This window comes from Eulemur rufifrons, chromosome 2 (assembly GCF_041146395.1).
Source record: "Eulemur rufifrons isolate Redbay chromosome 2, OSU_ERuf_1, whole genome shotgun sequence".
Lineage (NCBI taxonomy): Eukaryota > Metazoa > Chordata > Mammalia > Primates > Lemuridae > Eulemur > Eulemur rufifrons.
In genome coordinates, this window is record NC_090984.1 from 10,791,612 (window position 1) to 10,819,002 (window position 27,391).

General features: G+C 52.2%; 1 protein-coding gene across 1 annotated transcript in view; it reads left to right on the forward strand.

Moving 5' to 3' along the window:
* Positions 1-3,840: 3,840 nt before the first annotated feature.
* Positions 3,841-27,391, forward strand: part of CYP4F22 (cytochrome P450 family 4 subfamily F member 22) — a 31,369-nt gene continuing 7,818 nt past the window's right edge. The window contains exons 1-8 of the mRNA XM_069478119.1: positions 3,841-3,896; positions 13,279-13,385; positions 14,351-14,573; positions 17,597-17,741; positions 22,883-22,936; positions 23,053-23,180; positions 23,419-23,540; positions 26,919-27,186. Coding sequence (XP_069334220.1) covers positions 14,352-14,573; positions 17,597-17,741; positions 22,883-22,936; positions 23,053-23,180; positions 23,419-23,540; positions 26,919-27,186 — 939 coding nt within the window. The 5' untranslated portion in view covers positions 3,841-3,896; positions 13,279-13,385; position 14,351. The remainder of the gene's footprint in view (positions 3,897-13,278; positions 13,386-14,350; positions 14,574-17,596; positions 17,742-22,882; positions 22,937-23,052; positions 23,181-23,418; positions 23,541-26,918; positions 27,187-27,391) is intronic.

The following is a 27,391-nucleotide window of genomic DNA, read 5'->3' on the forward strand; positions in this document are numbered from 1 at the left end:
CACACAGAATATACTCGTTTTTAGATTCTGTGTTTCTGTTTGTTCACTGTAGAACAATGCCTGGTACTGTGTGGGAACTTGGTGTTTGTTGAATGAATACATGCAGTGTGCCAGCTGGGGCTGGGGAAAATGCAGGGAATGAGAAAGACTCTGTCCACCTGCATGGAGCTCACAGCCCCATCTAGGGAGACAGTCCCGAGATCATTCCAAGAGTGATTTTTCTGGGACACACAGGGGCTGCGGCTGCAGAGTGTGGGTTTGAACTGCACCCAGTGGTTGGGGAATCCCTCAGAGAAAATGACCTTTGAGATGAGATCCGAAGGGTAAGTAGGAGTTAGCTGGGTGGGTGGCAGGAAGAGAATTCCAAGCAGAAGGAATAGCATATGCAAAGGCTTTCAAGTGGGAGAGAGATTCTCGGTGGGTTTGGTACAATGGTCCCAAGTGGCGCGTGCGTGCGTGGGGAGGAGAGTGGCTGGCACAAATTGGAAGGGGCCATTTGACACTCCATTTGCCCCTCACCTTTGAACTGCTCTCTTTTTTGCTTGAAATATCAGATAGGTCCTGTCCTGTCGCCACCTTTCTGATCCCTCCCCCATTCTGTGTCCCAGGAGGCTAACTTACGTGGACCACTCGATGGACTCCTTGCCTTGTGGCTCCCAATTGGATCCAGCCAATAGGGAGCCACAGCAGGCACTGGAGAGAGGGAGGAAAGTGAGGTCAAGGTATTTCTACCTCATCTCTTTTCCATGCAGGCTGGCTGTGTGCCTTGCAAGGTTCACAGCTCCTGCCAGGCAGTCCTCTCCACCTAGCCCTATGATGTCCAGGTTCCGGCCCCTTGGCCCCAGGTGCTAAAGGTGGCAATGATTTGCTCCTGGTTGCTATTAACCCTCAGCGTGCTGCACTATCCCTTTGAAAATATCACTTTTCTTAAACTCTCTTCAGATTATCCCATTGCAGTATTCCATCTGTTTCCTGCTAGAATCCTCTTTCAAAAAAATTGAGGGTATGATTCAGTGGCATTTAGTGCATTCACAGTGTTGTGCAACCATCACTTTTATCTAGTTCCAATACATTTTTGTCATCCCAAAAAGATACCACACAGCCATTCCCCCCCAGGGTATTGGTTTCTGTCCCCATTTCCCCTCTCCCAGCCCCTGGCAACCATAATTTCCTTTTCTGTCTCTAAGGTGTTGCCTGTTCTGGATATTTCATATAAATGGAATAAAACAACGTGTGACCTTTTGTGTCTAGCTTCTTTCACTCGGAACAATGTTTGTGAGGCTCACCCACACTTTGGATCATGGATCAGGACTGATTCCTTTTTATGACTGAATCATATTCCATTGTATGGATGGACCACAATTCTTCATCCATTCATGGACATTCGGGATGTTTCTACCTTTTGATGATCGTGAATAGTGCTGTCTCGAGCACTCCTGTGCAAGTATACGCGTGAGAACCTGCTTTTGATTATTTGGGGTCTATACCCAGGAGTGGAATTTCTGGGTCACATGGTAAGTCTATGTTTAGCTTTTTGAGGAACCGCCGAACTGTTTTCCACAGCGGCCAGACCATTTTACATCATTGCATCAGCAGGGTGCAGGGAGATCCCTTTTCTTTTTAACTCTGCCCCTGAAAGTCTGCTGTGAGCTTTTGCAGCCCCAGGAAAAGCCCTTTGCTTGCTCTCTGGGCCTAGCTGCCTCCTCGGTGCCTCCCTGAATGTTCCACGGGCCTTTTAGACTGGAGGTGACCCAGGGTTTACCAATCTCAGCACTGTTGACATCTGGGCCTGTGTCATTCTGTGTGGCCAGGGCTGTCCTGTGCATTGGAGGATGTCGGGCACCAGACGCCAGCAGCACCGCCCCCTCCCCGAATCAGTGTGACAACCAAAAGTATCTCGGGACATTGCCCAGTGTACCCTCAGGGGAAAATCTGCCCTGGCTGAGGACTGGTGGGGTAGCCCAAATCCAAGTGCAAGCTCAAAGAGCTGATGTGCGCCCAGCCTGTGCTCTCCACCAGATGTGAGGCTGAGCGCCCCGCAGATACCGTCTCATCCCATGGTCTTGTCCAGACGGGAGGGAGGCGAAGAGTGGTTATGTGACTTACTTAAGGTCACGTAGCCAAAAAGCCCACTCTCAGAGCATCCTCCTTCCCAGGGCTTTGCGCTTGTTCTTCCTTTCTGATCTCCACCTCTCTGACAGTAGAGAAGCCATGTGGGTGCCCTGTCCTCTTCTCCTTCTCTGGTCCCTAGAACCCCACACTGAGCCAGTGACCAATGTGATGGACGACCTGCTGGACCTTAGCTCCAGTCCCTTCTCAGGTCCCAGCTACCCCACCACTTGCCCCTGCCCTCTGGAGGGGTCTCTCTCAAGCTCTTTGCTCTTTGTGAATTTTTATATTTTCCACAGTGTCTCTAATGAGCTCCTTTTGCCAGTGTCATCGGCAAAAGTAAACCCACATCCCTAAAAAAATAGGCTCTAATGATATGTCAAGTATAAGTTTAAAAAATTAACTAATAAAAAGACAGCTCTAATGAGCTTTAAAACAAACCAACCAGCAGGGGGCACCTCTCCTGCTCAAGCACCATCTGTGACTCCCCATTGCCCACCAGATCCACCCCCAGTCACTCAAGCCTTCAAGGCCCTTCACAGTCGACCCCTTGTCCTTCCAGCCTCCTCACCTCTCACACCCCAAGGCCAGGGAAAGCCACCCACCAAGCCACACCCTCCAGTTTCTCTGTGCCTAAGCCCCACCCCCTCTCCTGCACCTGTTGAAATCCAACCTCTCCCTGAAGTTCCAGCTCGAATGTCACATCCTTCACGTCGTCTTCCCTGGCCTCCCTTCTGCCTATTCCAAGCAGCAAAGCTTCAATTATTTGTATCTTGTCTACTCCACCTAGAAACAGGTCCCCCTCTTCCTACCCACCCTCCCCAAGGGCCCAGCAGCAAGTGAGAAAGCATTATTAAAATAAAGCGAGAAGAAGAAATCTTCTATGTTTACCTCCTGCTGGGACAAATGGAATTCCTTACACTTGTCTTTCCATCTGTCTGCCCACTTGCTAAGGTCAGCCACCACCATCCCCCCGCCCCCCACCGACCCAGGACGACACATCCAGAGGCGGGGCTGATTCTGTCTGGACACATCTGGGGCAGATGGGCTGGCCAAGGACAACATCCTGGCCAGAGGGTCATCATGGTGACTGGCAGTGGGTGGGGACGGTAGGGTGGGGAGCAGAACCAGTCTGGTGTTGCTTGTTGAGTCTGGAGGGCTTCCTGGAGGGAGAGGCTGCTGCTAGCCGCACAGTCTCAGGGTGGGTGGGTCAGGCCTAGGATTCGGAGAGAGTGGAAGGGCGGCTTCCCAGTAGCTGGTGGGGTCTGAGAATTCCTGGGGGCCCCAGAGGAGGCTCCTTGGGGGGGGGGGGAGTCTCTGGGGCCCCCGGGTGATAGTTTAGGGCCCTCTGTCCAAGCTTGTGAGCAAGCTCTGAGCTGGGGGGTACGGGGGGTGCTGATGTGGTTCCAAGGGGGAACTGGACGCTGATGAGGCCAGACAGTCGCAGGGGGCGGGAAGCCTAATGGTTTGGGGCTTCTAGGTGTCCAGGTTTGACTACACCTCTCCACCTGTCACTTTCTCCCTCTCAGTCTCCACCTCTGTCCTTTTCTGTCTCTCGCCACCCTTCCACGCCTCTTTCTCATCCTCCCATCTCTGGGGGCCGCGCTCGCGTCCCCGCCCAGAGGCGGGCGGGGCCCAGGGCGAGGTGGCCGGGGGCGTGTCCGGGCGGGGCGGACCTCTGCGCTGGGCCGGGCGCGGTTAAAGGCTCGGGCCGCCCGACGGCGCCGGCAGAGTCCGGCTCTTGGCGCCGGCGGACCCCGATTGCGCGCTGGAGGCCGAGACCCGCGGTGAGTGCGCGCGGGGCGGCGGTAACCCGAGCGCGGCCGGTAACCCGAGGCTCCTCGGGCTCGGGGCCGGCGGGGCGGGCGCGAGGGCGCCGCAGCGGGCAGGGTGCAGCCGGCCCCGGGGACCCCCCAGGACCCCAAACGGGGCTGCACGTCCGGGACACTTGGCGGGTGGGTGTGCGGGGAGGATGTGGGGGGTGTCCCCGACGGTTGCTGCACTTATGCGCATTTTTTTTCTTGTGTGCACCTTGGAGTCCTGGATGTCTTCTGTCTGGGTGTCTGTCATGGGGACCCCAGGTGGGTCCAAACCCTGCCCTGTGATACCTCCTTGAAGTTGACTGGGATCCCTGGGAGTTCACTGCCGCACGTTGTCTTGAAGGGGAGACCGTGCTTTCAACCCATGGGGTTTATGTTCGTGGTCCGGCTGCCATCCGGGACCCTCCGCCTGTCCATGTCAGACGCAGAGCTTCCAAGTGACCCTCTGGGAAGAGAGGATGTTCTTCCAGCCTCCAGGGCTGGCCGTAAGGGTTATGTGAGGTCCCGCAGTTGGTCCCTGGTGTGGTTTGTCCTGTAGATGCTGGGAGGACGATGCTTTCTGGGGCCGCCCCGGGGTCTTGGGCCAGGGGGTGGCTGGCCAGCCGGGGCCATGCAAGGTGGCTGAGGCTCACCGCTTAGGGAGTCTCGGGCTGGAGACAGGGAGGAAGGGGTCAAGAGTAAAACCAGGCTGCCCCTGGCCTCCGTGAGGACTGGCAGGAGGTGCCCCTGCTCAGGGTACCTCACCCGGCTAATGTGCCCGTTCACCCCTCATGCGCGCGTTCACCGTGCATCACTCCCCACCCCAGAGGCAAAGGAGACGGCTAGGGCCGGCTGGACTCCTGGAAGTCCTCCTCTGCGCTCCTCCCCGCCCCCCATTTCTGGGTCCTGGAGCTGAGCCCAGCCAGAGCTGGTGGCAGCAAGCTCCTCCCGAAGTACCTTCAAGCTGCTCGCCAGGCCTGAAGAGGTGGAACCCCCCAAATCCTCTCAACCACCCGCATTTTACAGGGCAGGAAACTGAGGCCTAGACAGGGGGAGCATGTGCTCATGGACACCCCATGCGGGAGCTGGGATTTGAACAAACAGGCCCTATCTGACCCCCAAATCCTGGGCCACCTTTCCAATGGCCCCAGCATCACCCCAGCTTGGGTTTCTGCGAGGTAATATTAGCTCTGGGCTGCTGTGCAGTAGTGACCCAGGCTGGTATCTGCACAGAGGCTTGGATGACTTGGGAGACATTCGGTGAGTGGAACCCCATCTCTCCTCCTTGACAGACCCTGGACCCGATTCTCCAAATCTTACATGGCCAGGAAATAATAATGAATATGACGGTAATGCCAACAGCAGTGAGAGCTTGAGAGGTATCTTCCATCAAGGGCTTACCGTGTGCCTGGCAGCGAGCTGAACGCTTTAAAACTGCTGCGTTGGCCGGGGGCGGTGGCTCACGCCTGTAATCCTAGCACTCTGGGAGGCCGAGGCGGGTGGATCGTTTGAGCTCAGGAGTTCGAAACCAGCCTGAGCAAGAGCGAGACCCTGTCTCTACTAAAAAATAGAAAGAAATTAGCTGGACAACTAAAAATATATAGAAAAAATTAGCGGGGCATGGTGGCGCATGCCTGTAATCCCAGCTACTTGGGAGGCTGAGGCAAAAGTACTGCTTGAGCCCAGGAGTTTGAGGTCGCTGTGAGCTAGGCTGACACCACGGCACTCTAGCCTGGGCAACAGAGTGAGACTCTATCTCAAAACAAACAAACAAACAAACAAACAAAACAAAAAATACTGCTGCGTTGTCATCACAACCCAATGGGGTGGGTAAACAGGATTTCTGTCTTATGGATGAAGAAATTGAGGCTCAGAGAGGTGCAGACACTTCCCCAAGGTCACACAGCTAAGAGGTAGAGCTTAATAGAATTCTTTCTGAGGTTAATATCCAGGCATGGCTACACCAGACAGTAGGCAGACACAATTACAGCCCTGGAATGATCTAGACGACTAGTGGTCTAGATCGTGGTCTAAAACGTGGTTTTCTAAAACGTGGTTTTAACCCCGTTGGGCCAGGGAAATTACAGGTGAAAGGTTAAGATATGACCAAAGCCGCAGTGGGGTTATCTCCCACCCCATTTGCCAACTTGGCCTTGCCATCCATAATCGTTACTGACCCTGAAGCTCTTTTTCAGAACCTCACAAATTTGGAGAGCTCAGAGTGGATACATCAGACCTAGAAGCCCCCAGACCTTCTGGAGTCTGGCACTTTGGGGGAATATGGCTGTCTGGGGTGAGCCAGCCCTTTGGTGTTGAGCAAGTGCAGGGGACAGCCTGAGTCAGAACAGGAGGTAGGATGCCTTGACTGCAGGCTGAGAGAGGGAGCGGAAAGGAGGATTGGGGCGTGGGTGACGGGACCAGCATTGGGGTGCTCCTCCGCCAGGCTCCCGGCTGGCCCCAACCCCCGCCATTCAAGAAGAGGCATGTACCTGGTGCCTGACCTGGGCCCGGGTCCATGTCCCGCATTCCTTCTCAGGAGCCCACACACCTTGTATAACAAGTCTCCAGCTGGCGACCGGCCGGGCCAACCTGACAAACCAGCGCTCCCTGGGCGTGGGCCGTGCCGGGGAGCCCGTCACTGGCGCTTCCGTGGCCAGATAATGTCGGCCCCAGCAGGGCGGGGCCGCCTCTGCCAGGGTGCCTTGCCCTGCGTCTGGGATGAGATTGGGGGCTGGTTCAGAGAAGGAGTGGGCACGCCAGCCAGTCCCGGCGTGCTGAAGGTGCCCTCTGAATTGCTCTCGCTACTACAAAATAGTAATATAGGAATAGTCATACTGGCTAAATTATTTTTATTTTTATTTTTTGCGACAGAGTCTCGCTCTGTCGCCCTGGGTAGAGTGCAGCGGCGTCATCACAGCTTACTGCAACCTCAGACTCCTGGGCTCAAGAGATCCTCCTGCCTCAGCCTTGACTAGCTGGGACTATAGGCGTGCACCATCATGCCTGGCTATTTTTCTATTTTTAGTAGAGACGGGGTCTCGCTCTCGCCCAGGGTGGTCTGGAACTGAGCTCGAGCGATCCTCCCGCCTCGGCCTCCCAGAGTGCTGGGATTACAGACGTGAGCCACCGCGCCTGGCCCAGCTTGCCTGCAGCTCTTTTAGGCCCCTTCCAGAGGCAGCCAACATGATCAATTTCTCAGGAGTTTTCAAAGTGCTTTCTCTCTCTCTCTCTCTTTTTTTTTTTTTTTTTTTTGATATTTTTTAAAATTTAGGCAAATTCACCTAATACAAAATTAACCATTTTAAAGCATACAATTCAGCGGCATTTAGTAAATTCATAATCTGTGCAACCACCCCCTCTGTCTAGTTCCAGAACATTTTCATCCCCCGCAGACACAACCCCATCCCCCTTAGCAGTCACTGCTGATTCCCACTTCCCCGGCCCCTGGCAGCCACACGTCTGCTTTCTCTGTCTACGGATTTGCCTATTCTAGATATTTCATATACCTGGGATCATACCGTATGTGGCCTTTTGTGTTTGCTGTCTGCCTTCTTTCGCTTAGCATGGTGTTTTCTGGGTTCACCCACATCGTCATATGTGCCCGTGCTTCGTTCCTTTCTGTGGTGGCCGAGCGATGTTCCGTTGTTTGGATATGCCACGTTTTATTTATCCATTCATTCACTGATGGGCACTTGGGTTGCTCCACCTTTTGGCTACTGTGATTAGTGGTGCTACGAGCTTTTGTATGAGTATTTGGACACCTGTTTTCCATTCTTCTGGGTACGCACCCAGAAGCAGAATTGCTGGGTCATGTGATTATTCTATGTTGAACTTTTTGAGGAACTGCCAAACTGTTTCCCACAGTGGCTGTGCCACCTCAAAACTTTTTGTGGCACCTTCTTTTGGGGGTGTCGGCCAGGAGTGGTCTTGTCTGGGGAGGCAGGGGGAACCCAGCCGTGGAAAGTACAGGACTTCCCCAATATACCACTCATGGGGCTCCTTCCACCAGCATCGGATAGATTTCTTGCTATTATTACCATTTTTCAGTTGAGAAAACTGAGGCTCCCAAGGACTGTCCCATCTGGGTACCCACAGTATATGCTGCTTCTGCTGGGAGCAGAGCCAGCCGGGGAAGGACTGCAGCGCATGCCTGGATTGGGGGCAGATGAGGTGGGCACAGGGCTTCAGAACTCCCCACTGTAACCCGCCCAGCCATGTACCTCTGCATGCACCCAGACACCCAGAGCAGGGACCCCTCTCAGGGCTGGCGCACTCGCTTGTCCCATTTCCTCCCCATTTCAACCCTTCAAGAAGACATCTCCTTTTTGGGGATTTCAGCTAGGGTTTTCCTGGGTGGGGGCTTTTCCTGTGACTCCACTCCGAAGTCCTCCGACTCCTTTTGAGGGCTCCTGAGAAGATGAAACAAGCAGCTGTGAAAATCACCGCGTGCGGCAGGAGCTCAGCCATTCTTTTGGGAGCGAGGAAGGGGAGGTGGCTGATTGTGGCGAAAAGGAATGGACCATCAAGGCAGAGTCGGGCTTGGAGGATGAGGAGCCAGCATGGGCAGAGCTGGAGGAAAGGCATGCAGGTGGAGGGAACAGCATGTGCAAAGGCTCTGAGTAAGAATGAGCTTGGCCTGTGGCCAGAGTGGGCTGGGGTGGCCAGAGTTGAGTGAGTGAGGAGGAGGGTGGTGGGAGACAGAGCTAAAGGGATCCACATGGACTGGGCCACACAGGGTGCTGTGGTCTATGACAAAGAGTCTAAATTTTACTTACAGTGTAGTAAGGAGCCATGGAGGATTTTGAGCAGGGGAAGTTCATGGTCTGATTTAATCTTAGGAGGATCCCTCTGGCTGCTGTGTGGAGAATGGACTTCTTGGGTGGGGGGCAAGGGAGGAACTCGAGACCGGTGGGAAGAGGCTACCACAGTGGGATGACGGGGATGGAGAAGAATGGGTGGATGTGAAAGATGTTTAGGCGAGACAACCGGCAGGACCGGGCAACAGCTTGGATGTGGGGAGAAAGGGGGAGGAAGGAGGTGAGGTGAATCTGAGGTCTGGGAGATGCCCCCGGGGGACGTCCAGGAGTTGGCTGGACCTATCATTGTTGGACACCAAGACATTAGAATCGCCTCTGAGATGGGTTCGCTGAAGTCACGGGAGGGGTGAGATCCCCAGGAGGTGTGCGATCCCCAGGAGGGGTGCACAGAGGGAAGCAGGGACAAATGCTGCTCTGAGGAACCCCAACATTTACAAACTGGGTGAAGAAAGAAGGGTCCAAAGCAGACCAAAAAGGGGGATCCTTGAGCCTGAAGGGGTTTGGATGCCAGGCTGAGGGGAGTAGGTAGCCATGGAGGGTGTTAGAGCATGGGAGTGGCAGGCCCTTATAAAGGTGACTGTGGTGGCTGGGATGGGAGCCATACTGCAGCCAGGTGGCCTATGGGGGTGCAGGTGATGCATGTGGCCCCACGTGGCTGAAAACGTTGACTCCTTCTCAGGCTTCTTGGGCTTGCCAAGATTGTGGCACCCCCCTCACCGCCACTGGGCCACAGGCAGGAAAGGTCCACATGGGGGTGGGTCCAGAGATCATCTTTTTACAGTCACTCCAGCCAGGTGCAGATGGGGAAACTGAGGCCCATGCCACATAACCAGGCAGTGAAGGAGTCAGAGATAGAACCCAGATGTTCGTGGCATGTGTGCGCGTGTGCATGGGTGTACATGCGTGCATTTAATAAGAAATCCCCCTTCGTGGAAGTTCCTCACTTCACACAGACCTCTGCCCAGGTACCCCTCCTTGACCACCTTGTCCAAAAGAATTATCCTCCATTCTCTGCCCCTGTGGGGGAGCTTCCTGTGCCTGCTGTCACAGATGACCGCAGACTCGCTGGCTTAAAAACAACACGAATTTATTATCCCCCAGTTCTGGAGTCCGGAGGTCTGAGATCCAAGTGCTGGCAGGGCTGCGACCTCTCTGCAGGCCCTCGGGGAGCAGCCGTTCCTGGCCTCTTCCAGCTTCGGGGGCTCCTTGGCTTGTGGCCGCATCACTCTAATCTCTGCCTCCGTCGTCACATGGCCTTCTCCTCTCCTGCGTGTCCCATCTACCCCTGCTTCTTTCTTGTAAGGACACTTGTGATTACATTTAAGTCCCACCTAGATAACCCAGGCTCATCTCCCCGTCTCACTATCCTCGACTTAACTGCATCTGTAAAGACTTTGGGACATAAGGTCACATTCATGGGTTCCAAGGACATTAGGAAGTAGAAGTAAAATTTTCTTTTTCTCTCTCTCTCTCTCTTTTTTTTTTTTTTTTAGAGACAGGGTCTTGCCCTGTCACCCAGGCTGGAGTGCAGTGACACGATCATAGCTCACTGTGACCTCAAACTCCTGGGCTCAAATGATCCTCCCATCTCAGCCTCTGAGTAGCTGGGACTACAGGTGAGCACCACCATGCCCTGCTAATTTTTTAAAAAAAATTTCTTGGCCGGGCGCGGTGGCTCACACCTGTAATCCTAGCACTCTGGGAGGCCGAGGTGGGAGGATCGTTTGAGCTCAGGAGTTCGAGACCAGCCTGAGCAAGAGCGAGACCCCATCTCTACTAAAAATAGAAATTATATGGACAGCTAAAAATATATATAGAAAAAATTAGCCGGGCATGGTGGTGCATGCCTGTAGTCCCAGCTACTCGGGAGGCTGAGACAGGAGGATCGCTTGAGCTCAGGAGTTTGAGGTTGCTGTGAGCTAGGCTGACACCATGGCACTCACTCTAGCCTGGGCAACAGAGTGAGACTCTGTCTCAAAAAAAAAAAAAAAAAAAAATTTCTTTGTAGAGATGGGGTCTTGCTATGTTGGCCAGGCTGGTCTCAAACTCCTAGCCTTTAGAGATCCTCCTGCCTCGGCCTCCCAGTGGGAGGGGGATTACATTTCCTAGCCGGAGGTAGTATCTTTTGAGGGGCTATTCTTCAGCCCAGCACCTCCTGCCTTACCTCTTTCATGACACATGTACTTTGTATTGTGTTATATCAGGTCTTCTTTCTTGAGAGCTGGGACTGTGTTTGTCCAGCTCACTGAGGTGGCCCTAATGCCTAGAACTGGATCAGACACATAGCTGGGACTCGAAAGTTATTTGCCAGCTGAATGCCAGAGAAATTCCCGTGGAGTGCTTAGTGACAGGCCTGGCGTGGGGAAGCACCTGGAGAAAGGTGACCGTTAGCACTAGTCATCATTAGCTGGCTTGCCTGGCATTGCTAGGGAGAATCGTTACCCATCATTAAATCGGTAAGGAAGTAAATACCCACGGCTGCTCCCTATGGAGGATGTCACCTGGAGAGGCCTGTGTGGGAAGCAGCCCAGGTGCACATCAGTGTGCCCAGTTCAGAGCACCTATGTGGGACTTGGGACTTGGAGCTCCTTGTGCTTTGGTTTCATTTGGGAGGTTGCTTATTCCAGACCCTTTCCTCTACCCTGGGCTTTCCAAAGTAAATATCGCCTACATCAGGTAGTCTGGTTTTTTTTTTTTTTTTTTTTTTTTTAAAGAGAGGATCTCACTTTGTTGCCCAGGCTGGAGTGCAGTGGCATCATCACAGCTCACTGCAGCCTCCAATTCCTGAGCTCCGGCCATCCTCCTGCCTCAGCCTCCTGAGTAGCTGGGACTACAGGTGCGTGCCACTACACCTGGCTCTTTCATTTTTGAAAAAAATTTTAATGGTGGTAAAATACATATAAAATTGACCATCTTAACCATTTTGAAATGTACGGTTCAGTGGCGTGAAGCACAGTCACAGTGTGGTGCACCCATCGCCACTGTCCCTCCCCAGAACTTTCTCATCGTCTCAAACTGAAACTCTGTCCCCATAAAACGCTAACTCCCAATGCCCCTCCCCAGCCCTGGCACCCACCATTCCGCTTTATGTTCTCGTGGATCTGGCTGCTCTAGGGACCTCGTCTAAGTGGAATCGGAGAGCATTTGTCCTTTGTGATTGGCTTATTGCATGTGGCATATAATATCCTCAAGGTTTGTTCCTGTTGTAGCAATTGTGTTAGAACTTTATTACCGTTTGAGGCTGCATAACTTTCTACTGTATAGATATATAGCACATTTTGTTTATCTATTCATGCATCCATGGACACCCGGGTTGCTTCCACTTTTTGGCTACTATGACTAACACTGCTATAAACACGGGTGAACAAATATCTCTTCGAGATCTTTCCTTCACTTCTTTTGGGTGTGTACCCAGAAGTGGAATTGCTGGATCATGGTAATTGTATGTTTAACTTTTAAAGGAACCGCCATACTGTTTTCCACAGGAGCTGCACCATTTTACATCCCCACCGATAGTGCACAAAGATTCCCGTTTCTCCACATCCTCACCAACACTTGTTCTTTTCTGTGTTTTTTTTTTTTTTTTTTTTTTTTTTTTTTTTTTTTTTGAGACAGAGTCTCACTCTGTTGCCCTGGGTAGGGTGCAGTGGCATCATCACAGCTCACAGCAGCCTCAAACTCCGGTGCTCAAGCGATCCTCCTGCCTCAGCCTCCTGAGTAGCTGGGACTACAGGTGCACCACTGTGCCCGGCTAATTTTTCTATTTTTAGTAGAGACGGGGTCTCGCTCTTGCTCAGGCTGGTCTCGAACCCCTGAGCTCAAGTGATCCTCCCACCTCAGCCTCCCAGAGTGCTGGGCTTACAGGCATGAGTGGCCGTGCCTGGCCTGGTTTTTGTTTTTGATAGCAGCCATCCTAAGGAGTGGTCATACAGTCTGTATTTTAAGTCATACCAACTCTCCTACCTAACTGGGCTCTCTAAATTTGGCGACAACCCACCTAGCTGTTTTCCCGGGACGTGGTAACCAATAGAAATTTCACTTCTCCTGCATGGATGATGCGGTTTGCCTGGTAGAAGAGCCAGTGGGTCTGAATCCTTAGGGGGTGCACCACTGGCGGGTGGGTAGGGTTTCAGGGCTCAGGGGACAGCTGGAGTGCAGAGACTCCTTTACCTGTGTCGCCCCAGGAGGTGGAAGCACACAGAGGGGAAGGAAGGAAGAGAGCCAGACCCAACTTAGGAGCCTTCTTGGGGTTATCTGAGATCTGGGGTCCCCCAAAGCGAGGGTGACTGAGGTTGGCCCTTGGTGCAGGCTCAGGGGACTTCTGTCACCTCCTGTCTCCCTTGCATTGAAGAAACTGAGCTGAGACTCAGCTTCCTCATCTGGAAAATGGACACAGTGGTAGGACCGACCTCTGAGGACTTGTGTGAAATTCCTTGACGTGAGGCTTGCACGGCGCTGAGCGTGGCATGCGGCACACTGTGTGAACACTCGGTACCTGTTCACTGTTTCATTCTTATTATTGTCACCCACCCACTTTGTTTTGATTCCTTCAGGACCTGACCCTAAGGCGAGGATTTGAATGCAAGTAATTTATTTGGGAAGTGATCACAGGAAATACCAGCAAGGAAGACGAAAGTGAGCCCCAAAGAATTGAAAACAGGTACCCAAACAACTAAAGGTACACGCATGTTCAGATTAGCACATTTCATAGAAACCAAAAGACGGAAACAGCCCAAATCGGCAGATGAATGGGTTAACAGAATGGGATAAATGCATGCAATGAAATATTACTCAGCAGCAGAGGGAATGAAGCATTGATACGTGATACAACGTGGGTGAACCCCAAAAACATCATGTTTAGGCTGGGTGCAGTGCCTCGTGCCTTTAATCCCAGCACTTTGAGAGGCTGAGGTGGGAAGATTGCTTGAGGTCAGGAGTTTGAGACCAGCCTGGGCAACATAGCAAGACCCTGTCTCTAAAAAAAAAAAAAAAAAAATACAAAAATTAACCAGGTGTGGTGGTGCGTGCCTGTAGTCCCAGCTACTCAGGAGGCAGAGGCAGGAGGGTCACTTGAGCCCAGGAGTTCGAGGTTGCTGTGAGCTAGGCCGATGCCACTGCACTCTAGCCCACGTGACAGAGCGAGACTGTCTGTGCCCCCGGCTCCCCAAAAAAAGAAGCAGAGGGAAGGGAGACAGCCAACAGATAAAGTTTCTACTGTGGGCAGTTGGAGTTTAAGCCCACTGGGAAACCTGGAGGCAGTGTGGAACCCACACCTTAGGGTCACCCAGCCTGAGGGGAGAGGGAGCTGGGGCATTTATCCACCAGTGCACATCAGTCGTCGGTTGAGACCTGTTCCTTTACGCGGGGGTCCTACTTTTCCAGGACTCTGCCCAGCTGTGCATGGGCAGCCCGGGTGCCCTGCAAAAGTCAAGGCTGAGGGCACACGGGTGGGGACCCAGGTGCATCCGTCTGGCCAGCTGGCTGGAGGTCATGGCCAGGGGAGGAAGAGGTATTCTTGGTGTCTGGGCTGCACTGTGCTCGACCCTAGGGGTCATTGTGTATGTGCCACACATGTGGCTGGAGAGCGGTCCCCACCAGCACTGACCCCACCCTGCCTGTGCCCAGGATGCTACCCATCACAGACCACCTGCTGCACCTCCTGCGGCTGGAGAAGACGACATTTCGCCTGTACGCAGTGTCCGCCCTCCTCCTCCTCCTGCTCTTCTTTGTGTTCCGCCTGCTGCTGCAGTTCCTGCGGCTCTGCTGGGGCTTCTCCGTCACCTGCCGCCGGTTGCGCTGCTTCCCGCAGCCACCGCGGCGCAACTGGCTGCTGGGCCACCTGGGCATGGTGAGTGTGGCCAGGCGGGGCTGGGCTGGCGCAGGTGCAAGGCATTCAGCAAGGACGGTGGGACTGTAGGCTTCCGACGTCCTCCGTCCTCCCAAGAGCCTTGTTGGGGCTGTGAGCAGATTTATTTTATGGGGCTCAGAGAGGGCAAGCAGTTTACCCAATGTCACACGGCCAGGATGAGGCAGAACCGATTTGAAAGACGAGTTCTCTCTACAATTTTGTAGCTATCAATCACTATAGCAACAAGTACCTTCACCTGTGAAGTCTGGAACCCTGGGCTGGGGGTGGGGGTGAGGAGGGTCGCTAACAATTCTTAGTAACTTGATGGGATTATGTTTGGGATTCCTTGGAGTTGTGTGTGCGATGTGCTTGTCACTGGGCCTGGGACACAGCAGGCGCCACCTGGCAGGTGCGTGTGCTCAACTGCTGGGTCCTGCCGAGACTGGCAGTATCACGTGATTCTAGAAATATGTTAGGTACTGCTTGAACCGAGAGTCTCAGGAGAAGGAACTGGGAGACACATTTTCACTTAATATCTCAAAGAACATTTTATTTTGTTTTTGGAATTATCTCAGCGTGAAGGGCGTAGAAGGAAGGAAGCTTCGCCGACCTTCCTGCCTCTTCCCCAGGCCCTGCTCAGGCCTTATCCTCCCCTGCTGGACCATGGGTCAGCTGCCTCCCTGGGCTTCTGCCTCACCCCTCCAGTCTACCCTCCATAAGGGCCCCAGAGGGATTCTCGAATCCAACCCTGTCCCTCCCCTGTTCATACACCCTCCATGGCTCCCTATTGCCATTCAGGGAAAGGCTGGTGTTCAAGGCCCTTTAGATACTGAGTCCCGCCCTTCTCACCTGTTCTACCATCGCCCTCTGGTCCCAAGGAATGACTTGTGCTCCCATAACATGGCTCTGACTTCCCACCTGCATGGCTTTTGCCATAACTGTGCCTTCTGTCCGGCATGCCATTCTCTGTCAGATGAGCTTCTACTCATTTTCCACGCCCCATCTCCAATGCCCGTACTCCAGGGAGCTCCTTTTGGACACCACAGTTGCCCCAGAGGCAGCTGGCGAGGCCCGGCTTTGCCCATGTGGGTCCAGTCCACCTTCTAGGCCGTCGGGGCCTGGCTGAGGCCACAGTTTCCCTTGGCTGTGGACGGGCTCAAGGCTGAGCCTGACACAGAGGGAGACCAGGACCCAGCAAGGAGTCATTTGCCCGTTCATTCCTCTGGCGATTGCTGGGCCCGACTGCAGGCCGAACGCTGGGTTAGGCGCCTTCCCACCTGAGCTCTCCCCTAATTCCCACAACCTGTGACATTGGGCTGGATCTGTCCTGTTTCCTGGATTCGCTCTTGTGTGGATTCGAGCTCGGAGAGGTTGTGAGTGACTTGCCCAAGGTCACGCCGCGGCTGAAGGTGGGTTTGAACTCAGCTCCATCTGACACTGAGTCTGAAGTGTTTCTGCCTCGAAGAGCAGGTTGGTGACGAGCAGGTTCCTAGATGGGTGGCCTGTGATCGGGTCCTGGCTTTGCCACTGTGGTCGGTGATGTCAGCACCTGCCCGTGTTCTCTAAGCCCATTTCTGGATGCAACGGTCCCACTTCCCGCTGCTGGATCTGCATCCTAGGGCTCACCCCGGCGGCTGGAGTCCACTCTGCCTATGTGCACTGCGAGCTTGGGAATTAATCCCCCTCAGGCGCAGCCCTCGATTATTAATGGGTATCGGTGGATAAACACCCCAGCTCCCTTGCCCTCAGGTGGGATGACTCTGAGGTACAATGCCCTATGCTGTCCTCCGAAACCCCCAAATGCTAGATGAACAACTTCCTATCCAAACATGCTTGACTCTGACTTCCAGGTGAGTGGGCATTCCCTCAAAGTTCCTGGGACTCTTAGTCATTGTCACATCTTTGTCCATGCTACTCGCATAATTTGTATTGCCATGCCTGTGAACTCCTATTCATCCTTCAAAGCCTTACTTAAATGACCCTTCCCCTGGATAGCCTACCCGCCTAGAATCCCAGGTGGACTCTGTGAGTTAAGGACTCCCCCATTGCTGGTGAGGGACTGAGCCCCATTTGCCCATGGTGGTAACTTCCGTAACAACCCCCGCTTTATAGGCTGCCTCCCTTCCCGTCTCACTTCCTCATGACCCTGCCGTGTTTTTTTTTTTTTTTTTTTTATTACTTCCCAAAGAAACTACTTACCCTAGAACTCTTGTTTTAGGACCTGCTTCTTGGAGAGCCCAAACCAGGACAGTCACTTACTCGCTTGTAACTTCAGGCAAGCCATTTGACCTTTCTGAGCAAAGTAAAATGGGAAAAATAGCAGCAACGCCCTCATAGGGTCTTGTGCAGGTTGAATGTGCCAATATATGAAAAGTTCCCACAACAGCGCCTGACATAGTGCAGACACATGTATGTGTTAAAGGTAACAATAGTGGTAATATTGTATTACTTACGTAGCAAGCACTTGATAAATACCAACCATTATCATTACTGTGTTTGCCATTACTATTTTTCTTTCCTTCCTTCCTTCTTTTCTTTCTTTCTTTTTCTTTTTTCTTTTTTTTTTTTTTTTGGAGACAGAGTCTTGCTCTGTCATCCTGGCTGGAGTGCCGTGGTGTGATCACAGCTCACTGCAGCCTTGAACTTCCTGGGCTCAAGTGATTCTCCCACCCCAGCGTCCTGAGTGGCTGGGACTACAGGCGTGTGTTGACATGCCTGGCTAAGTTTTTTATTTTATGTTTATTTTTTGGTAAAGATAGGGTCTTGCTATGTTGCCCAAGCTGATCTCAAACTCTTGGCCTCAAGTGATCCTCCTGCTTTGGCCTCCCAAAGTGCTGGGATTACAGCTGTGAGCCGCTACACGAGGCCCCTATTTTTATCTCATAAACACCAGCCATGTGTTAGGTCCATGCTGGGGCTTTTGCTCTGTACTTTCATGAATGCTCTCAACTGCCGTCAGAGGGAGAGATGGTGGGAAAGCTGGGGCTGGGCACCTCCTCACTGTCTCTCCCTTACTCTTGCAGTACCTTCCAAATGAGACGGGCCTTCAAGATGAGAAGAAGGTGCTGGACGACATGCACCATGTGGTTTTGGTGTGGATGGGACCTATCTTGCCACTGGTGGTTCTGGTGCACCCCGATTACATTAAGCCCCTGGTAGGCGCCTCAGGTAGGTGGGCTGGGCCTCTGAACAGTGGGTGAATCCTCAACTCCCAGAGCCCACCTGGGATTCTAGGCAGGTGGGCTATCCAAAAGAAGGGCCATTTGAATAGGGCTTTGAAGGATGAATAGGAGTTCACAGGAATGGCAGTCCGGATTGTGGGAACAGCATGGACAAAGATGTGACAATGACTAAGAGTCCTAGGAACTCTGAGAAGATGTCTACCTATCTGGAAGTCAGATCCAAGCATGTTCAGATAGGCAGTTGCTCACCTAGGGTTTTGCTAAGTTGGTGTTGCTTCATCCCAGGCCATGGCACTCCCATCATTTGGGTTCTGATACTCCTAGGTTGTCCAGGGCTCTTGGTGGCCTAGCCTGCAGCCTGCTGTCATCATCTGGGCTGGCCCCGACTGTCAGGGAGGGGGAAGTGGAAGGATTACTTTTTCTTTGTGCAGTCCACACCCATCCCTAAGTGTGGGCTCCCAAGTGTGCTTGGCAAGCTCTTGCTCAGCCCTCAACACCCACTTCCATGGCCTCCTCCTCCAGGAGTCCTTCCCTGACCCCCTAGACAGACTAGCTCCCTCCTCTGGTTGTTCCTGTTCTGAGTCCTGACCCTTCAGGGCTGGGTATGTCTGTGTCTGGCGACACCCTCCTGGTAAGTGAGGCTCCGCCGGGGGCATTTGAGGAAGAAAGGATGGGAAAGAAAGAGCTCCAGGAATTTTAGGATCTTTGGCCCCATCTTGGGCCTCCTACAAAAACACACATCTGGAGACCACTTCTGAGGCTGCCGCCCCGGAGCCACGACAGAGGAAGGGACTGTCGTCCTTCCCTTCCCCGTGCCCCTTTGTCCCCGATTATTGCATTTGTGAAAAGATGATGTTCCCCACCAAACTAAGGGGAGAACCCAGCCCTGGAAGAAGTGACTCTTCTAAGGGATGGACATCAACCTGTGGACAGAGCGCTGGGCCAGGACTCAGGTGGGCTGGGTCGAATTCTGGCTCTGGCACATTCTTGCTATGTGACCCCACCGATTCATCTAGCATCTCAGGGTCTCAGTTTTTGATCTGTAAAATGGGGGCAGTTGTGAGGACTCAATAATATAATGTGGGTAGGTACTAATAAGAGTTTTCCCTCTTCTGCCTTTTTAATATACTTTTTTTCTTTCTTTTTTCTTTTTTTTATAGAGACAGGGTCTTGCTCTGTCACCCAGGGTGGAGTGCAGTGGTGCGATCATGGCTCACTGCAGCCTCCAACTCCTGGCCTCAAGGTGATCCTCCCACCTCACTCTCCTGAGTAGCTGGGATTACAGGTGTGTGCCACTATGCCCAACTAATTTAAAAAATATTTTTTAGAGATGGGGTCTTGCTATGTTGTCCAAGCTGGCCTCAAACTCCTGGGCTCAAGCGATCCTCCTGCCTCAGCCTCCCAAGTACCTGGGACTACAGGTGTGCACTACCACGCCTGGCTGATTTTTAAAATATATATGTATTTTTAGAGGTGGGGCCTTGCTATGTTGGCCAGGCTGGTCTCGAACTCCTGGCCTCAAGTGATCCTCCTGCCTTGGCCTCCCAAAGTGCTGTGATTACAGATGCGAGCCACTGTGCCCGGGTATATACTTCTTTCTTTCTCTTTCTCTCTCTCCTTCCTTCCCCATCTCCTCCCTTCTCTTTTTCTTCTTTCTCCTCCTGGCCCCTCCTCCTCCCCCCTCCTCCCTTCTCCGTCTCAGAGCGTCAGTTTCCTGAACACGGTTCTGCTTAATTGTGAGTCTCCAAGTCAACCAAGGAGTAGAGCCTCCAGCATGGGCTGGCACTTAGTAGATGCTTGGGTCTCTCCTCCCCTGCCCCGGCTCCTGCAGGACAGGCAAGGCATCCTCTGCCTCCCCGCTGGAGAAGCCGGGTAGGGAGCTGCAGAGGGTGGGACCGTGAGTCAGCCTGGAGTCAGGCCTCCTGGCCCTTGGGAGCTCCCGCTCAGCCTTGTACGCCCAGCTCCAAGTCACAGACTCTGTCTCCCGCTGGGGCCACACCTGGGGGGACTTGCCGCTCGGGGCTTGGACCCGCACAGCCCCTGTTGGAGCCTCTGCTTCCTTGTCATCGCATAGGCCTTCGGAATAGGGAACATTAATGAGAGGAAGTAGGAAAACATGCTTTATAGAGGACGGACCACGATATATAGGCATGTAATTATAGCTTGCTTTTATGTGCTCTTTTTCAAATTGCAGTGAAATTTCCATAACATACCATTAGCCGTTTAAGGTGAGCAGTCAGTGGTATCTGGTATATTTCCAATGTTGTGCAACCACCAGCTCTTTCCAGTTTCAAAATTTTTAATCACCCCATGAAAAACCTCGTACCCATTAAGTAATCACTTCTCATTTCTCCCTCCCTCCTACCTTCCAGTAACCTCTAATTCCTGTGCTCTCTCTCTCTTTGATTCGCCTATTCTGGGTATAGCATATAAAAAGGATCATATAAAATGTGCCATTTTGTATCTGGCTTCTTTCAATCAGCATCATGATTTTGAGGTTCATTCACGTCATAGCAGGTGTCAGTGCTTCATTGGTTTTTTTTTTTTTTTTTTTTTTTTGAGACAAGGTCTCGCTCTGTCACCCAGGCTGGAGTGCAGTGGTGTCATCGTAGCTCACTGCAGCCTCAGACTCCTGGGCTCAAGCGATCCTCCTGCCTCAGCCTCCCGAGTAGCTGGGACTACAGGCGTGCGCCACCATGCCTGGCTAGTTTTTCTATTTTTAGTAGAGACGGGGTCTCGCTCTTGCTCAGGCTGGTCTCAAACTCCTGGCCTCAAGCCATCCTCCTGCCTCAGCGTCCCAGAGTGCTAGGATTACAGGCGTGAGCCACGGCACCCAGACTCTATGTTTAACTTTCTAAGGAATCGCTGTGCTGTCTTCCACAGTGGCCGTGCATTCACTTTTTTTTTACCAATAGGGCACAAAAGCATTCCTCTCACAAGTTCTTGAGGCAGCAAGAGATCATTGTAATTGCAGTAATAAAAATAGCCAACAGTTGGTCAGTTGTTCATTTGTGTCACACAGAGGCAGTGAGCACCTTGTGTGCCAGGAGCACATCGGCTTGTTGAGCCGTGCAGGGACGCTACGAGGGAGTATTGCTCGATTGCCTCCTTTGACAGCGGTGACACGTCCAGACTTACATGTCTAGTTGGGGGCAGGGCTGGATTTGAACCTAGACCTGGCTGACCAGAATCCAAGCTGTCAGCCATAGTGATGCACACCTTCCTGGTCAACAGCTGTCCCGCACTGGGAACCAACCATGTGAAGCTTTTCTTATACAATCTCTCCGAGGTCAGCATTACTGTCCCCTTTTTACTGCAGGGGGAATCGGATGAGAGCGCCAACCTGGACACAGACTGTCCTGGCATCACATGGTCAGGGTTGGAGTAGAGGAGGGATGTGAGGATGGAAAGCAAGGATTCGGGAAGGAAGGGCGCTTGGAGGAGGCTCCCTGGAGGAGGTTTCCATGAAGCTGGGCTTTGAAGGATGCGTAGGAGTTTGCCAGGTGAAGCGTCCCAGATGGAGAGTGAGAAGGGGGCAGGGGTGTGAAAGTTCCAGGGGAATTCAGGTGACCTGGGGTGACTGGAGTGGAGGTGATGTGTCAGGGGAAGTAGGAAATGAGACCTCACTGGATTGCAAAGGGAATGAGCTTGCACTTCATCCTGGGGGTGACCGGGCACCATGGGAGATGTTCGAGTAGGGCAGCCAGTGACCAGACCGGAGTGTCCGAAGGATCCCTGCGGGGTCCGCCTTCCTTTCCAGGAAGCCCGCCCTGACTTCCAGCAGCCCTTTCTCCACGCCTTCCTTAGCACCTGGCACACGACCTACCTTCCTGATGATTGCACGGTGTGCCTCCGCTTCCCTTCCCACCCTACCCCGGGTGCTCCTCCTTCAGGCAGGGCGTGGAGCTGAGCCATCTCTGGGTCCCCAGCTTCACCCAGCGTGGGTTGGGCACAGGAAGGAGCAGAAGAGGTGTGAGGAGCGGGAGAACGAGTGGAGAGATGACTGGGCTAGCAGCTGGCCAATTCCTGGGGAGCGTGTGCATGTGGGTGTCTGAGTCACACTAAGGGAAAAGTGACATTACTTGAGTTTCAGGTGCTTCCTTCCTGGGCACCTGCCCATTCAGTCCTAAATTTGTTGAGTTTATAGAGGAAGGGTCCATCCATCCATCCATCCATCCAGCTGTTTATTCTTTCATTCATCCATTCTTTGATTCATTCACTCATTCACTAAAAAGTTCTTTAGCACCAATACGTATCAGCGATCAGTTGGGTCCCTCCCCTTGAGCGGGGCTTGTCACTGGGTGGCTAGGACCCAACCCGGAGTGGCTGTTGGAGAGAGGTGCATCCAAGTCGGGACTGGAGGATGAGGGAGGAGGGTTTGGGAGCAAGAGGGCAGCTGGTGCAAAGGCTGAGGGCAGAGAAAGCGCATGGCCTTTTGGGGCAGCTGAGAAGAGTTCCGTGATGTCGATTGGCGGGGGGTGGAGGACAGAGGTGTTCTGAGAGGTCTGGACAAGGGCAGATCATTCAGGGCTTTGCAAATGGGCTGAGCGGCTAGGGCGTGAGGGTGATGGGTGTGTGAGCAGGAAGGGGCATCGCAGATCCGGCAGTCGGATGAGATCCCTGTGGGGCCAGCGTGAGAGACAGAGTGGACAGGGTGAGGCTGGAGGCTGGGAGCACAGGAGGTGTGATTCAGATGGCCTGAGCTAGCAGAAGAGAGGCGGGTGGGAGAGACTCAAGTGAAGAAGGCCATTCTGGGTAGAGCACCCAGCCTGGCCAAAGGTTTGGAGGGGAGTGACGGCATGCCATGGGAATGGGGTTACCTGGTGTATGTTGAAGGATGCAATAGGCAAGGCATACAAGGGCCAGATGGGGCAGGGCCTTCAGTGCTAGGCTGAACTTGAACTTTTTTACAAGGGCAATGGGGAGCCATGGGAGGTGTTTGAGCAGGGGAGGCTCATGTTCAGGTCAGCGTGTTATAAGGATCTCTCTGGGGCAGGTGTGGAGGATGGATTGGAGGGGTGAAGTGGGAGGTCAGAGCCCTCAGAAAGGAGGGCCCAGGAAGTCACAAGCAAAGGTCAATGCTCAGAACTCTGTGTTGAGTCATTGTTGCCACCTCCCTCTCCACAGCTGCCATTGCCCCCAAGGACGAGCTTTTCTATGGCTTCCTGAAACCTTGGCTAGGTGAGTGCCAGGTGGGCAGACTGGGGCTTCAGGGAAGAGAGATCTGGGCATGGGGCCTCCTTGGAGGGTTTCAGAGTAACAGGTGAGGCCCCCTAACCTGAGTCTTTGGGGCCCAGGGGATGGGCTCCTGCTTAGCAAAGGTGACAAGTGGAGCCGGCACCGCCGCCTGCTGACACCCGCCTTCCACTTCGACATCCTGAAGCCGTACATGAAGATCTTCAACCAGTGCACCGACGTCATGCACGTGAGTCCCGGCAGTGAGACGGGGGTAGGCTCCAGCTCACGGGCAGGTCAGGCGATGTCAGGAGGCCTCGTTTCTTTTTTTATCTATAAAGTGGGTTTGTAGCGAGGACGCAGCCAGATCCTTGTCTGGCTCGCCCCCATCTGTGGGCTCCCCAGCCTCGTCTGTGGGCTCCCCCCCACCTGTGGGCTCCCCTCCATCTGTGGGCTCCCCACCCATTCGCCCTGTGTCTTTCTTCCAGGCTAAATGGCGGCGTCTGGCAGAGGGCTCGGTGGTCTCCCTTGACATGTTCGAGCATGTCAGCCTCATGACCCTGGACAGTCTCCAGAAATGTGTCTTCAGCTACAACAGCAACTGCCAAGAGTGAGTGTGACCTTCCTTGGGAAGACGGGGCCGGCTGCTCCACAGGCAAGGTGGTGGCAGGAGAAAGGGAACTCCCAGGTGTCAGGCAGCCTGGGCTGCAGGAGCTCCGCCCCCGACGGGCCATGTGGTTCTCGGAAACCGACATCACCTCTCTGAGACTCGGTTTCCTTAGTCAAAAAATAGACATCGTAATAGACCCTTTCCCATCGTCATCATGGGAGAATTAAATGAGATCATGTGAGTCAATGGCTCGACGCATAGTTGGGGCTCAGGACATGTTAGGGTTTTTTTCATTCTTTCATGAAGAGTGTGTGGTCTTTGGACAGCGTCTGTCCTACCCCCACTCTCTGAGCCTCAGTTTCCTTGTTTGTCAAACAAAGATGATAACCCACGACTCCTCGAGAGATGCTTTAACGGTAAATAAATGTGGCACTGACCTGGCACATAGTGGATACTCAGAGAATATTTGTTGAGTAATTAAATAAAATAAAAGCACTGCCCTGGTTCATTCATTCATGCATCAAATATTCATTGTGTACCTACTGTGTGCCTGGCACCGGACTAACTGCTGAGGATGTGGTTGTGAGCCACAGACGGTCACCGTTCCATGGAGCTTATTGTCTATGTGGGGAGATAAGGAACAAGGTAGACAATGAACATAAAGTTTGTAACACACAGTAGGTCCTCAGCAACAAGCTGATACTTTGTTTCTTCAGGCAATGTAGGGGCATGTTTCAGCTGGATAAGGCAGCGATGACCTTAGTAATTAATTAATTAATTAATCCAAGAAATATTTGCAGAATGCCTACTGTGTGCCCCTCCTGAACTAGGTACTGGGAACACAGTAGCCAACAACACAGAAAAGCCTTTGCTCTTCTGGAGCTTCCATTTTGGTGGGAAGACAGGCAGTTAACCATGAACAAATAAACAAATGAGAAAACAACAGACTGTAATAAATGCATGAAAACAAGCCCCCTTCAGGACTAACGACAGCTCCTTGCAACCCTGCTTCATTTTATTTTAGTTGAGTTTATTTATTTAATTTTTAAGATTATTTAGTTTTTTAGAGACAGGGTCTCACTCAGTTGCCTAGGCTGGAGTACAGGCATGCACCACCATATCTGGCTAAGGTTTTTAACTTCTTGGAGAGACAGGGTCTCTCTCTCTCTCTCTATGTTACCCAGGCTGATTAGTGGTTTTGTTTTTTTTTTAATAATAGATTTACCCCCTTATCACTACTGCATTTGACTAGTCTAATAAATAAATAAATAATAGATTCATTGCGATACAATTCACATACTATGCTATTCTTCAAGGTCTGGGCAATCACTAATCTACTTTCTGCCTATCATAGACATTTCATATAGATGGAATCATATGAATTTTGTGTCTGCCTCGATTCACTCAGCATAACGTTTTTTTTTTTTTTTTTTTTGGAGACAGAGTGTCACTTTGTTGCCTTGGCTAGAGTGAGTGCCGTGGCGTCAGCCTAGCTCACAGCAACCTCAAACTCCTGGGCTTAAGCGATCCTCCTGCCTCAGCCTCCCAAGTAACTGGGACTACAGGCATGTGCCACTATGCCTGGCTAATTTTTTCTATATACATATTTTAGTTGGCCAGATAATTTCTTTCTATTTTTAGTAGAGACGGGGTCTCGCTCTTGCTCAGGCTGGTCTCGAACTCCTGACCTCGAGCGATCCACCCGCCTCGGCCTCCCAGAGTGCTAGGATTACAGGCGTGAGCCACCGCGCCCGGCCAGCATAACGTTTTTGAGGTTCATCCAGGTCGTAGCACGCATCTGTGATTTATTTCTTTTCATTGCTGAGTAATATTCCATTTGTCACGTCGTACCACACTTTGTTTTTCCATTCACCAATTGATGGGCATTGTTTCTACTCTGTAACTATTAGGAATGATGCTGCTATAAACATTTATATACAAGGTTTTGTGTGAACATATATTTTTAATTCTCTTCGGTAGATTCCCAGGAGTGGCATTGCTGCGTCATAAGGTGACCCCATGTTTAACCTTTTGAGGAACTGCTAGGCTTTTCTTTCTCCACAGAGTGGTTGCGCCATTTTGTTTTTCCAACCAGTAGTGTATGAAGGTTCCAGTTGCTTATTTTCTCTTCTTTTTCTTCATAATCCTAAGTCTTTGGCAGAGGGTTCCAATTTCTCCATATCGTCACCAACACTTGTCTTTATTTTTCTTTTTGATTCTAGCCATCCGAGTCGGGTAAAGAGGCACCTCATTGTGGTTTTGATTTGCATTTCCCTGATGGCTAACAGTGTCAGGCATCTTTTCACACTTGTCATTTGTCTATTTGCTTTGGAGAAATGTCTTTTGGATCTTTTGCCCGTTTTTAAATTGGGTTGTCTTTTTATTATTAAGTTGTAAGAGTTCTTTATCTATTTTTGGTACCAGTACCTTATCAGATATTTGATTTGCAAATATTTTCTCCCCATCTGAGGATTGCAGCCATTTAGTTGTAGTGATGTTACAATGGGTACATCTGTCTTGGAAGTCCCCATCACTCTTTGGGCCTGGGAGTTTGGTTTTATTCATGTCTGCTGAGGCCAGCAGATCAGGAAATGATTGATATTGAAAAGGTAGTTTGTTTTTTTACAGCTTCCAAGAACAGGGGGCACATTCCATCACGCAGGGCCACACAGGGAAGTACTAGGATCCATCAGGAAAAAATGTGCGCAAAAGCCTTTTTTGCAGTTTCTGTGGGAAAGAACAGGTGAGGCAGGGTAAACAGGCTTAGGGTTGGCTAATTTGAATAATTCCATTGGTCCCTGGGGTATGTAGGAGCTGCCTATAGCTGTGTGGTACCCAGCCCCCGCGGGGAGTAAGAGAGGGGGATAGTGTGTGGGCCTGATCAAGGTTAGAGTATGTGTTCTCCATTAGTTACTTTGTGTATGAAAGGCATGCTCTTGGATGAGCTCTTTACTTTCTTTAAGAATTTGCTAGTCTTTCAAGGGGCATCTCTCTCCAGTTAGCAAGGGCCTACATGTCAGAGCATCAACAATACAAAAAAAAAAAAAAAAAAGCATAGTGGGCATGGTGGCTTGCACCTGTAGTCTCAGCTACTCGGGAGGCTGAGGCAGGAGGATAGCTTGAGCCCAGGAGTTTGAGGTTGCTGTGAGCTACAATGACGCCACTGCACTCTAACCTTGGTGACAGAGCAAGACCCTGTCTTAGAAAAATAAACAAACAAACCCCACAACCCCCCATGCCCCCAAAATAGAGTTAATACAGGGCTTCTGTTTGTTATTTACCCAATGGGGATAGGAGGCTTGTCTTAGCCAAGCCGGGGTTCTGTCTGGGCTGGGCTAGGGGATGGGCCACGCTCATGGCCTTTCTTCTTGGCGGCAGGAACATGAGCGACTATATCTCCGCCATCATCGAGCTGAGTGCACTGGCCGTCAAGCGCCAGTACCGCCTGCACCAGTACCTGGACTTCATCTACTACCGCACGGCGGACGGGCGGCGTTTCAGGCAGGCCTGTGACACCGTGCACCGCTTCACCAATGAAGTCATCCAGGAGCGGCGGCGGGCGCTGCGTCAGCAGGGGGCCGAGGCCTGGCTCAAGGCGAAGCAGGGCAAGACCTTGGACTTCATCGATGTGCTGCTCCTGGCCAAGGTGAGGCTGGGCCCTTGGCGGGCAGAGCCCTGCCCTGGACGTCCTCCCCCGGAACGGCACCAACTTCGTGAAATGATACATGTTCAAACTCACAAAGGGTCTGGCTTGGTGGCTCATGCCTGTAATCCCAGCATTTTGAGAGGCTGAGGCAGGAGGATTGATTGAGGCCAGGAGTTGGAGGTTGCAGTGAGCTGTGATCGTGCTG